The sequence below is a fragment of the Phyllostomus discolor genome, chromosome 4 (assembly GCF_004126475.2).
Source record: "Phyllostomus discolor isolate MPI-MPIP mPhyDis1 chromosome 4, mPhyDis1.pri.v3, whole genome shotgun sequence".
NCBI lineage: Eukaryota > Metazoa > Chordata > Mammalia > Chiroptera > Phyllostomidae > Phyllostomus > Phyllostomus discolor.
The window spans coordinates 193,569,281-193,582,856 of NC_040906.2; the positions used below are offsets into that span (position 1 = coordinate 193,569,281).

Below are 13,576 nucleotides of genomic sequence, written 5' to 3' on the forward strand. Positions count from 1 at the left end.
CCCCTCCCGCGCCCCCTGTCTCTAAACTGGAAGTGATCTCTTGTGTGGTGTCTGCACTTTGTATCTTGTGCCGAAGTGATTCCTGTGCGTGTCTTACTGCCCTTACTACATCGAGGACAAGATCTGCATTTGTCTTTTATGTCCTTACTCTTCACCCTGCTGTGTGCATGTGGAACGTAGAGGAAGGGAATAGTTGTTAAATCCACTGATAAAAAAACAATTAGAGAAAGAACTGATTCCATTGCAAACAAGAACCAAGATCTCCCAGCTTCCATTCTATAGAAAAGGGTTTCTGTGGTAGGCACTCATTTTGGGAAGAATTACCTCAATATAGCCTGTTGCTTTCCAACCCTGCTTCAAGTTTCTCTCTCAACTTCTGCCTAAAAAGACATACACTGTTGGCCAATGAAGTTTGAATATCTTTGTATTGGCTTTGGAAGATCCTCAGACTTCCTCCCCTAACCATAATCGCTGTTGAACCTGGAGCATGAGTGCGGTTTCCCTGCATGATGCTGTGGAAAAACCATTAGCTTTGGAGTGTGGGTCTTTGATCCGGCTCTTCTGCAAACCAGCCAGGAGATCTTGGACACATAACTTGGCTTCTCTCTCCTTCCTCCCTAAAATGAGGAGCTGAGACAATACAATGTCTGAGATTCCTTTAGCTCCCTGAGTGTTATAATGAGATTCTTTTTGGAGACTTGAGTAGCTTTTTGGATCCACCTAGCTCCCTGAGAATTAGGTTTACCTATTCAGGTATGTGGCTAACCTCAGGCTAATCTGTTGCAAATTTGAGAAATAATGTCTTAAAAGGAGATATATTTTCTGTGTCATTCATGCCTCGTGCTCAGGTGTTTGAAGTCCTTCTTATCCGAGATAAGGGTGAAGCCTCTAATGATAGAAACATTAGAGATTTGGGAACTGGAATGAATTGACTTCCCAAATGATTCCCAAACACATTTCTAACTTTTGTTATCATGTGTAGTGTTTGTTGAAAGCTTGGCTGACCGAAAAAGAAGAGGCTTTAAGTAAAGTCCAGACGAGCAACTTCCGAGACCAAAAGGAACTAAGTGTCAGCGTTCGGCGACTGGCTGTGAGTAACGCCGTTGTCAGCATCTGTCCTGTAAGCCTGTGATGTGTTAGCGCTTTATATCGATGGGATGCTGCTGTGGGATGGTCTAGAACCAGGAGTCTTAATGGTTTAGCATAAGAGAATTGCAAGGGCCCATTTTACTGTAACATATACATGTTTGCATTTCCTGACTGGGGAACAGGAGGATACAGTCCTATTAAAAGGGAATCATCTAACAAATATCTGAAATACTAGATTTTGAAGGAAGACATGGAAATGAAGCGTCAAGTTTTGGACCAGCTGAGTGAGATTGGCCAGGATGTGGGCCAATTACTTGATAACCCCAAGGCATTCCAGAAGATCAACAGTGACTCCGAGGAACTGACTCAGAGATGGGACTCTCTTGTCCAGAGACTAGAAGATTCCTCCAACCAGGTACCTTTTGCTCTCAGCAGTATGTTGAGCCATTAAGTGGAAATTAAATGTTGAGGTTACTTTTAGTTTTTATGAAATGAAAGAGTTGGTTCCTTATTCCTGGTTTACTATAAAATTGAAAAATTGACATATGACAATCTTCTTTAATTTTCTAAAGTGAATTTTAATAGATCTTCAAAAACAAAACTAATATCTAGTAATGTAACCCTTGGTGACTGATAACAAACGTGAACCCATTACATGATTTTTAAACCTTATTAATTTAAAAATAATTTAATGAATTGATCAAAAAGAAAACTTTGGTGAGCATGAATGTTCATAGCAGCATTATTCATAATAGACAAGAAGTGAAACAGCTTAAATGTTCCATAGATGGATGGATAAACAATATGTGGTATGTCCATATAATAGAATTTTCTGGGTGATAACAAAGGAAGTACTGATACCTGCTATGATGTGGATGAACCTTGAAAACATTATGCAAGTAAAAAGCACCAGTAACAAGATTATAGGCACTGTGATTCTGTCTGCATGAACTGTTCAGAATAGACAAATTCATAGAGACAGGAAGTAAATTAGTCGTTGCCAGGAGCCAAGGCGGAGAGGAGGATGGGAAATGACTGTTAATGGGTTCAGTGGTTCTTTCTGACATGATAAAATTGTTCTGGAATCAGAAAGTGGACATGGCTGCATAGCTCTGTGAATACACTAACAACAACTGGATTGTATATTGTCAAAGGAAGAATTTTCTGACATATGCATTATATCTGAATACAGCTACAATAAAACACTAAAACTTCGGACAATTTTGTTTCAGGTGACGCAGGCTGTAGGAAAGCTGGGGATGTCCCAGATTCCTCAGAAGGATCTTCTGGAGACTGTGCACATAAGAGAACAAGTAACCACGAAACGGTCTAAGCAAGAGCTGCCGCCTCCCCCGCCTCCAAAGAAGAGACAGATCCCTGTGGACATGGAAGCTAAGAAAAGGTGAGGACAGAGAAATTTTCCAAACCCGATACCGCATGCCATGTATTTCTGTACTCAGTACTTATTTTGATCTAGTCACTGATCATATGCAAATTTAGACTTAGTTATTGTTATGGAAATTCAACTACTGAACCACTCACTGGCCCTGAGTCTTCTAATATTCTACTTCCCGCTGCCTGAGCATCCGCCTTGTCTCGGATGGTGCCATTTAACATGTGTCCAACCAGAAATGTGTGCTGAAACCCTTTTCTCTTCCTTCCTGTCATTTACTTTGGGAGGGTATGATTGTCCCTGATTCCTCATCTGTTCTTTCTTTTACTGTCACGATTCTGACAGTTTTGCTTTAGGTAAATCTCCTTGTTTGCGACTCTCCGTTTTGTGCTCGCAATTAAAAAATACTAAATTCAGGGGAGTATTAGTCCTTTTTATTCATTTTCCACCCTTCATTCTTTTTCCATATTCTCTTTCTTCCTTTGTGAATTCCTGTTTCTAGATTCATTAACAGATTTTTGTGTTTGGCTTGAGGATTCATCTTTGGTAGAAAATATGTTTTCATTTTACTAATTCAAAGTAAACGTGGGATCTTTCTAAGAGGAATAATCAGGCCTGGCACATGCTGAGCTTCTGCCATGTTAAACCTCATAGTGTTGCAGGTACCACGCCTCGCGTGCACTGTAGCAGCTAACCCTCCAAGCAGCCCTTGAGTAGAGTGATTATTCTTTCCTCTTTACAGTAGAATCCCAGTGCTTGGGTAAATGGGCAATTTGTTTTGCCTGAATAAAATTACGTGATTTCCCCAATTTGGCTTTTGTCAGACAAAGCATGACTCCAGTTTTACCAGATGATTTTCATGTTGATGGTAGGGCTGTGCATCCTTCTAAGGGCATCTTTTTGCAGAACCAGCGTGTCTGTGTGGAGCTGCTGCTTTTGGAGCCAAGGCGGCAGACAAAGAAGATGCTTTTGATGTTAATATTGTCATAGGCCTTTCATTTCCTGAGTGTTTATGTTCTGCAAGGTTTATCTGGCATCGTGTCTCTCCAGTGCTGACTTTGTGCATTTGGAAGCAGAGAAGGTTGTAAAAAAATACTAGGGTGCATATATAGATTTTGGTATCAATTCCAATGTAGGTGGAGGGGGGAGGAGCTTCTCCACATCAACCAGCAATTTGTGGGACACCAGCTGGGTATCCTACTGTTCACCTCTATTCTGTTGCTATCTCCTGGGACACAGCATCAGATTCCGCAGATTAAGGGATCAGTCCTACAAACTGTTACTTGTGCTTCTAACCCACTGGCTATAAATCAGCTGTTCCCAAGACTTCCTCTTTGGGTGCGATTACTTTTCTAGAGTGGCTCACAGAACTCAGAGAAACATTTTACCTACTAGATCACCGGTTTATTATTAAAGGATATAACCCACGAGCCTCCAGATGGAAGAGATGCACAGGGCAAGGGGCAGGGCCGAGCCTGCACGCGCTCTCCAGGGGGCCACTCTGCTGGCATCTCCACCTGTTTACCAGTCTGGAAGCTCTCCGAACCCCGTCCTTTTGGGTTTTTCTGGAAGCTTCGTTACCTAGGCATGGCTGACTAAACCTTTGGCCATTGGTGACTGATTCAACTTCCAGTCCCTCTCCCCTCCCCAGAGGTCAGGGTTGGGGGCCGGGCTGAAAGTTCCACCCTCTAATCTCAGGGTTGGGTCTCCTGGCGACCGGCTCCCATCCTGAGGTGGGGTCCACAAGTCGCCTCATTCACATAAAAATGACAACTTGGTTGCTCTCATCACTGAGGAAATTTTAAGGGATTAAGGAGCTCTGAGCCAGAAATGGTCTAAGACCAAATATATATTCCTTATTATAAAACACAATATTGCAAGGCATAACTATAAAGTCTTAAACATGCCATCTTGTGTGTAGTTGCGTTCTGTTTCAAAGCCAGAATACTGTACCTGAGTGAGTTAATGAGCTCACTGAATATCTCCTGGTGCAAGACTCGAGGTCGGGCCGTTTTAAGGGGTTGGCCCTTCAGCATCCTGCCACTTTGTCTCTGCCTTCCTCGGTGGGCGTCATACCCATGGTCGCCAAGGTGCTGCTGCAGCACTGGGTGTGCCATCCTTGCGTGGCCTGCTTTATGGGCAGTAAGGGCAGTTTTCCTTTCCTTCTTTTTCTTTTTCTTTTTTTTTTAATCGGGGGGAAACATGTTTCCTGGGAGACATTGGCTCACTTCCCCTGGTCTCACCGGCCAGGACTCAGTCCCTTGTCCATGCCCTGGGTGTATGGGAGGTTGAAGCTGTCCTGCCTTTTCAGACTCTGTAGTCGTGTTCTGGGGGACTCGGATGGCAAGGAAGGGGTGAGTGCCGGGAGGTGTCTGCTGGGTAGGCAACCAGCTGTGAGGACAAGTCTTCTGGTTCACCAGTTGACTGATGCAGAAACTCCTTCACTTAATTCCTGGACAAACAGAGGCTTGAGGATGTCCAGTTCGTTATAGTAGAAGGCAGTGGAATCTCAATGTTAGAAATGTTGCCCCGGCAAAGCTGGCTCCCTCTCAGTCTACACACATGTGCTAGCTCTGCTCTCTGGGGCACGATAGAGTCACGCCCCCCTCTTCATAGGTACCTCTTCAGTACTGGAGGACAGGTTTCAGATTCCAGTTTCCATTCATTACCCTAAAGCCCAGGGAATCCCTACCATTCCTCGTGTGAAAGGGTTTCCAGACCCTTAGAAACCATTATTAACTTATCTTAAAACGTGCTGTTCAAGCAGATAAGAGCCTTAAATAACCGCTTAGCACAGCTTGTAATAATACATGCTTCAGAAATGGGGATTTATTCCCCCTTCTCTTCTCGTGCTGCTGCTGGTGGCTGTTTTACCACCCCAGGGACAGCCATTTCCTAGAATCTGGGTCTGTGTTAAAGTGACCTGAGATCACTAACACCCTGTATCTTTCGCGTCACTCTTGTTCGAGTTGAGGGCGGAAAGAGACCAAGTCTCCAAGGTCGTTTTCAATGTGGGCTCCTCGGATGGGGCTCCTGTCCTCTGAAAGCACAAACAGAAACCTGCCAGTGAGACGGCAGGGGGAGGGGGGCACGCTTTGAGTGACGCACCGACCCCTGGTTGTGTACCTGGAGTGTCACCAAATCACTTACAACTTACAAAAAAAAATTTACCTTGATGGAAAAACAAGTATTCATAATTCACTAGAAACACTTGAAGTGATGTTTCCCAGAAGAATCAGCAACGAGAACCGTGTTCACCTTAGGGCACCTAAAAGTATCCAAAGCTCTTTCGGGAAGCCCTGTGGGTAGGGTACTGATGAAGAGGACGGGAGGCCTCAGGTGGAGCCCCAGCGGTACCCGGTTAGTGACCCTGTGGCCCGCGTCAGTTACTTAACACCCCCAGGAGCTCAGTTCTTGCATCACTGAAAGGGGTAACAGTAGTGCACCCTGCACAGGGCTGTTGTGAGGACACTTGGAGTCAAGAGTACCCGTGAAACACTTAGGAAAGGGCCTGCTGTATTACTGCGTGGCCGGCAGTCCTCGAATGGGCCTCCTCTTGTTCCTCCTCCTCACTGTGGTTTGACTCTCCTTCCCACCGCCTCTCAAGTCAGTCCCCCTCCTTCCCACGGGCATCGTTTTGTTCTGGGTCCTGTTACTGCCACAGCCTTTTCTCTGGCCGTGGCTGCCTTGTGCTTTCTTCTCTGTGAACAAGAACAGGGAAGTAGTGTCACGGCAGTCCCATGCCTTAGACCACACACAGGCGGCAGACACAAGGCCCATGGGCCGAATCCGGCTCCCCACCTTGTTTTATCTGGCCCGGCACCTTGTTTCTACCCGGCGGCAGCGCTGAGCTCTTGTTTAAGGAGTAGTTACATTTATACAGTCCTAAAATTACATTCGGCCCTTTGAAGGCAACCGTGAGGCTGGTGTGGCCCCCGGTGAAAATGAGTTTGACACCCCTGCAACCCGTCACTGGCTCTCAGTGGCCCTTTGTTTAAACCCAACCGCATCTACTCTGCAGGGCCTCCCAGTAACTGGTTGGCATCCCTCCCTGCTGAGTAGTAGTCACTGTTCCAGCCGCACCTAACTACTTGTGGTTTGCAAAGTGTGGTCTTCCCTTTCTTTGCTCTCCCCGTGCCAGGGAAATGCTTGGCTTAATGCTGTTCTACTCCAGGAAGCAAAGGAGCCCAGATTGGCCTGGGAGCCATCCTGTGATTCCTGGAATTTGCACCTATCAGGTTCTTTTTGTTCTTGCGCTTACTCTCCATTGTTCTTAGTAGACTGGAAGCCCCCTGAGGGCTGGGAGGGCCACCTTCTTCCTTTCGAGGGCCCAGACAGAGCCTGGCATGGGGGGGCCCCCCCACCCCGAACTCAGAAACCTGTTGAATTAAAGAAGCCATTAACTTTAGCAATGTCTGTACTTGTTCTTTTCTGTTATTATCTAACTAAATCTGTTTTTCATTATCTACATGCATTTATAAAAATACAAGTGATTTCTTTAAAAAATTTCAACATTGAAAAATTTATTTTCTTTAATTATTTATTGACATGACCGTATCAATTCTCTTTTCACACTTTGAATGGTAAAAGTATGATTTTACTTTGTGTGGCTTCTGTATTTCTGGGTTGCCTTTTTGTTTTGTTTATTTTCTGAGGAGTGTTTAGAAACACATGCTGGATGAGTGTTTTGGTTGCTCTCTTTCTCCAGCCAAGGGAAACAATAGAAGGAAATGAATGACAAATGTTAACATCTGAATCTCAAATTAGGTTTGATGCCATGAGTGCAGAGCTGCTGGACTGGATTTCGAAATCAAAGACTGCCATTCAGGCCACGGAGATAAAAGAACACAAGAAGATGCAAGAGACTTCAGAAATGAAAAGGAAGTTAAAGGTAAAACATAAAACAAAAGTATACTTGTGAATAAAATATTTCACCAGGATAGATTTACTTTGGCATAACGATGTGATGGGATCCGAAAGCTTCCTGTAAAGTAAATGTAGCAATAACATAGCTGTTAGAATAATATTGTAGTAAATTTTGCACTGATTTAAGTTGGCTGGTATCAGATCCCTGTGTGGAAGAGGAATTTTTTCCCTTCTTCCTTAACCAATGAGTTGTGTAGGAAGGAACACTTACTTCCTAAGGTGACCCAAATATTATTTCTATTTTAGCTTGTTTAGGTCTTAACCTGGTACCAATAACTTATGACCTTGTGTAGAAGATGTTTTGCTTTCTGAATACAACAAACTACACCGGTACCTCCTTCTCCACAGCAATTGGCAACCAACCACCGACCAAGAACGTTAGCTGGAGAATTCCAGAAATATACAATTCATAAGTTTTAAATTGTGTGCCATGCTGAGCAGCACGATGAAATCTCACACTGGTTCGCTTCATCCCACCTGGGACAGGAACCCCACCTTTGCTCAGCATACAGGCTACCCTCCCGGTAGTCACTTAGTAGCTGTCTTCATTATCAGATCGACTCCCAAGCTGTCCCAGTGCATATGCCCAAGTAATGCTTATTTTACCTATAATGGCCCCAAAGCATGAGAGTAGTGATGCTGGCAATTCAGATATGCCAGAGAGGGAAGGTGAGTACACTACAGTAAGGTGTTGAGAGAGAGAGAGAGAGAGAGAGACCTCACATGTACATAACTTTTATTACAACACGTTGTTGTAATTGTTCTCTTTTATTCTGAGTTTCTTGTTAATCCCTTATTGGGCCTCCTCTGTCATAGGTGTGTGTGCTCAGGAAAACACATAGTGTACGTTGGGTTTGGTGCTGTTCACGGCTTCAGGCATCTAGTCTACTGGGGATCTTGTGACATATCCCTTGAGAATAAGGGGGTTTACTATATTTCAAATTTCTTTAATATATTCTCTTTGGACAAGAGACACATTTTTAAACAGAAATACTATTCAAGTTGAATGGTCGCTTAGCTCTGCTACTTTGTACCCACACGGGCATTAATGAGATTGTGACGGGAGATCGTAGTGATTTATGTCACTGGTGTTCATTCAGTCTCGGTACATCCTTTCGTGAACTATTTGGGCGTCCAGAGCTAGTCTGTATTGCCACCCACATCAGCAAGGCAGTTTGTCAGTAAGGAGTTGGAAGAATGTTTAAAAAATGTGTGTATCACTGATGTTGGTTGGAAAGTGGTAGGTGCCATGGGAATTGAAAGGAAGCCAGGGCTGCTGCAGTCAATTCCACATGGGGGACGAGTCCGGACGGCCAGGTGGCACTGAGCTGGCAGTGAAGTGGGGTGTTGGAACTGGGAGGAAGGTCACACCAGGCAGGGGTGCCCCTAAGCAGAGGTGCGGAGGTGGGTGAGTGTGTTGTGATCTTTGGAGCACACACTTGTTTCCTGCAGGTGTGTGTGTGTAAAAGTAATAGAGTTCAAGGTTTGAGAGGTGGTTTGGATTCAGACCTTGACAGACTCTGTACATTTGGATGAGCGGCTGAGACTGATTTCTGCCTTAGCCTTCCATTGTGACTGCTCCCATTTGGAGGTCACTCGTGGTTGTTGGTTTCTAAATCCAAAGGATGGATTTCTGTTCTTGGCAGACCTGCTCTTCCCACAGTATTTGCCACTGTTTACCTTTCCCGTCTTACATTCTCATAGCCCTTGGCTTCATTCTAAAATGTAAATCGGATTATGCAGCTCCAGGGCTTGCAATTAATGTAATGGCTTCCCGTTGCTGTGGGGATGAAACGTGAGGGCCACAGTGCCCCCACCTGCCAGGGCCGGCCTGGATGGCCGCACTCTTCCCTACTGCTCAGTGCAGCCTCCTCACCTCTCCTTCAGCCCTCTGCTCCGTTCTCACTCTCCTGCCTTCACCACGCTCTGTTTTCTAGCATGGCCTTTCATTTGTGCTACATGACTGAACTGCCCACTCTTCCCGTAAGCCTCCCTGAGCCTCGTGTGGAAAAATTAAGTGATTCATCTCGACTTCCACATTGCTTAGATGTCGTTATTTGTTTATATGCCTGCTGCGAGTGCTTAGAAAGCGAGGATGATTTTTCACTGAACACTGTACTTGCAGCACTCAGTTGAGTGCGTGGATTGTGGGTGGAGGGGGTGATGACCATGGGCAAGGGATGGGGAAGGTTGTTCACCTGGGAGCCCAGGGAGTCAGGAGAGCAAGACGCGAGGGCCGTGTTCCATCATTTCATGTGCTTCTTACCGTTCTGAAAAATCAGTACATGATATTAACGACCGTTTTACAACCCAGTTCTCAAAGGCATTAAAGTGGCAGAGAATGTGGAAGTTACAGGGATTTTTATGGAACAAGTGCCACAAAATATTGAGTTACATGGGATCTAGGCACTATTTACCTTCACAAATGGTTACTATAACATTGGAGGGGTTAAAAATAACAGTTGTGTGTGTTTGTGTAAGGCATGATTGGAAGTTCCTGTATTTTCCTTTAATATTTATAAGTTAGTTAATTTTGTTGTTTTAGATAAGTGGTAATAGATACTGAATGGTTGTAAAAAATGTTAAATAAAGAAAATTTAGTGATTGCTTTAATCTCTATTTTTTCTTGCAAATTGGGGAAAAGTCAGCTTCATTTGTTTTTAAGTAAACAATATCTTAAAACAAGGTATTGTTTAAACAAGTAAAAGAATACCTTGTTTGAACCAATACCTGTGTGGAGAATTCCTAAGTCCAAGCCACCACTACCATAAAAAGTATAAAAAAAGCAGTTTGTGCAAAGCAGGTAATAGTGTTTCTCTAGTTTGATGGTGGCTTTTTGCATTGGTACTCAGCTTAACAAAAAGAAATGGTATTTCTTAGACTTGTTATATATCGATCTTTGACTACAAAAATGGCTGTGTTATGTAGCCACGTTAAAGTTGGTGTAGATCAAAATAGGCTAGCTAAATTTATTTGACAGTGCTGACAGGTGGTGCCTGTTAGAAGCGGCCTTCTTCTTCTGTGGGCCGTCTGGTTGAAATAACGTGGGTTCCTTACAAGTTCTGGTTGTGTTCTTACGGACACAATTTGAATTCTTATGGACACAATTAATAGCTAAATATCAGTTGGGGATTGAGGATGGGAGACATTTCAAACACTGTGCACGCCTGTGCCTGTGTGTGTCCCCGTGGTTTTGTTCAGCTTTTTCTTAGAAGTCGTGGTGTTTCTCTTCCCCCTGTCCCTAAGATAAAGGGCCATGGAGAATATCAAACCATAGGGACATGGGTATTAGAATTAAGCCATTTTTAAAACAGAAAGGATAGAACACATTAGTTTGGATCCTAAAGTGTATTGTAATTATTTGTAAGAATTTATGTTTGTGATTGAAGTTTGCAATAAACTCTAGACTTAATACCAACAGAGAATACTGGGGCTCAGATTATTTTTATCTCTTTTTCTGGTTGATTAAATTTTGTTCAGTGATCTTTGTTATAGCACATTCAGTTCGTTTGACTCAAATTCTTAATTTTATGGTGCGGCCTGTATGGAGGCTATATATGTGAATAGATAGATATTTTGGATCTGAAACACTAATTGTACTTATTTCCTCTTGATAGGAACTCATAATTATAATGTACGATTATTTTTTTTTCTTAAAAAGAAAGCAAAGTTTTATGTTGTTTGTTTGAATTTACCCTTTAAAGTTTAATCATCGCTGGTGTTCTGGAGGCATCCTGGAATTGCATGGTGTTGTATGGTAGTGTTCTCTTAGGTAAACTTTGTAACATCTGCAGAGAATGTCAGAGGGCCATTAAACATTAAAGCGTAACATAGCGTCAGCATTACATTGAAAAGAAAGTTTGCTGTGTTCTTACATTGAGACTGTTTCCAGGGATTGGAAAAGGAGAGGACAGAAAGAAGCCCCAGACTGGACGAGCTAAACCAAACTGGACAGATGCTTCTGGAGCAAATGGGAAAAGGTGAGACACTTGATTTTTCTTTTCCATATATGTGTCTTTAGATGATGGTGTTGAATAGTATTTATAGTTTGACAAATCAAATGTATATGTGTTGATACTCTTACCCTCTTTGCTAGAAAAATGGTTTTTAGAAACATTTTTGTCAGCACAGTGTTTTTTCAAATGAAATCTTGTGCTGAGGCTGATTATATCAAACTGATAAAAGCAAAGTTGTTCTGCTTTTAGATAGGATAAAGGCACTAACGCGGATACCTCAGCAAAACCACTCCCACTGGTGTAGAAGGTTTTAAAATCCCTTCCTTTGGGGTTATATATATATATTGGGAATTTGTTTTTGGAGAGATGAAGTTACATTAAGGTAAATTCATTAAGGTTATTTAATTTTTTGATCCTTTTTAGTATACTATATCAATTTATTTCTTTATAGTTAAATTTGATGTTCTTTGTATTTTTTTTAAAAAGATTTTATTTATTTATTTTTAGAGAGGGGAAGGAAGGAAAAGCGGGAAAGAAACATCAATGTGTGGTTGTCTTTCAAGAGCCCCCCACTGGGGACCTGGCCTGCAACCCAGGCATGTGCCCTGACTGGGAATCGAACAGGCCACCCTTTGGTTCACAGTCCGGTGCTCAATCCACTGAGCCACACCAGTCTCGGCATAGTGTTATTTGTATTTGAAATTTTTACCAAAATTAAAAAAACCTTTTCTTTTTTTCTTTTTGAAATAGACCCAGTAACTTGGGAGTATAAAGATGAATGTTTTTGCTTATGTAATTTTGTGTGTGATTCTTCCTTTGCTTTGGAAGACATTTCTCCTAAGCTGTGCCCCTTAGTCTATGGTGTCAGTGCTTTGGAGGTCTGCTTCCACTGTACCTATATCCCTGACCGAAGCCACAACCCCAAAGCGGAGCTAGGAATGTTAGTTTGACGGGAATCTTCAAAGATGTAATTTTCAGTCTTTTTATTTTTAGAGCTTTTATTATAAACATTGTAAATAGATACACAATAAATAGAATATAAGGAATCTCCTTGTACTGATTACCCAGCTTTAATAGTTAATGATATTCTGCTATTCTTAATTGTCTAGGTCTCTACTCACTCCTCATCCCTGATGATCTTTTTTACAGTTTATTTTAAGTAAACTTATTTATACTGAAATACATGAAACTTAACTGTGCTGTTTTTACAAACCTACACACTCAATATATCACTATATAGGACATTTCCATTGCTCTAGAAAGTTCCCTAATGGGCCCTTCACCCACCCCCAACCCTGAGAACCACATTTTAAAAAAAGATTTTGTTTATTTATGTGTAGATAGGGGAAGGGAGGGAGAAAGGGAAGAGAAACGTCAATGTGTGGTGGCCTCTAGCGTGCCCCCAACTGGGGCCTTGGCCTGAGGCCCAGGCCTGTGCCCTGACTGGGAATTGAACCAGTGACCCTTTGGTTCACTGGTCAGTGCACAATCCACTGAGCTCCAGCCAGGGCAAGAACCAAATTTTTAAAAACCTTAGATAGTTTTCCCCCTGCCTTTTCAAAATATGTTGATTTATTTTGCATACATACTAAGGTCACCCACAAATATGTATGCATCCAGTATAAGTTCTTTACTTAGAAATTATGCAAATGCACCCATTATAGATTGTTAGTACAATTTAATTTCTTTCATCTCCTTCCTTCCTCCCTTCCTCTTTTCCTCTTCCTCCCTTTGTTCCTTCCTTTCTTTTTCTTTCTCTCTTTAATAGGTTGGTATTTTTGTTCAACATCTACCCCAGCTAAGTGTCTCAGTTACTGGGTGTGGGCACCCCTTGTGGAGATTACTCTTTCCAGCCCTTACTTGAGGAGACCTAAAGACACAGAAAGACTATACTTTATCCCGATATGCTGATTCTTTCAATAATCATAATAAATTGTGTGCTGAATTTGGGTTAGTTACTATTGTAGATTCTTTACTTCTGCACCAACATTGTAGCACAGGAACCAGACTTTGTCTGGTGTGGATGTGGGGTAATTTCAGGAGTCCGCATGGCGATTTCCCCTCATTTCTGTGCTTAGTCACTGTGGTAGCACTAGAGTGCTGAGACTGGTGGAGAAGGCGGCCCAGGGGAGAAGCTGGTGAGAGGCAGCACGTTACAGTGAGAATGGCGGAGGGCTGGGAAGTGGGAGACTTTGGGGTTGCCTGTCCTTGT

The 13,576-nt window shown here is 42.8% G+C and overlaps 1 protein-coding gene across 3 annotated transcripts in view; it reads left to right on the top strand.

The window, feature by feature from the left end:
* The window catches only part of UTRN (utrophin), a 504,099-nt gene that overhangs the window by 174,134 nt on the left and 316,389 nt on the right, over positions 1–13,576 (top strand). For 2 of the 3 annotated variants that reach the window (XM_036024842.1, XM_036024843.1), the window contains exons 7-11: positions 983–1,090; positions 1,325–1,504; positions 2,322–2,491; positions 7,250–7,373; positions 11,301–11,388. In XM_036024842.1, the coding sequence (XP_035880735.1) occupies positions 983–1,090; positions 1,325–1,504; positions 2,322–2,491; positions 7,250–7,373; positions 11,301–11,388 (670 nt within the window). The remainder of the gene's footprint in view (positions 1–982; positions 1,091–1,324; positions 1,505–2,321; positions 2,492–7,249; positions 7,374–11,300; positions 11,389–13,576) is intronic. The other variant, XM_028510941.2, reaches the window with a different exon arrangement.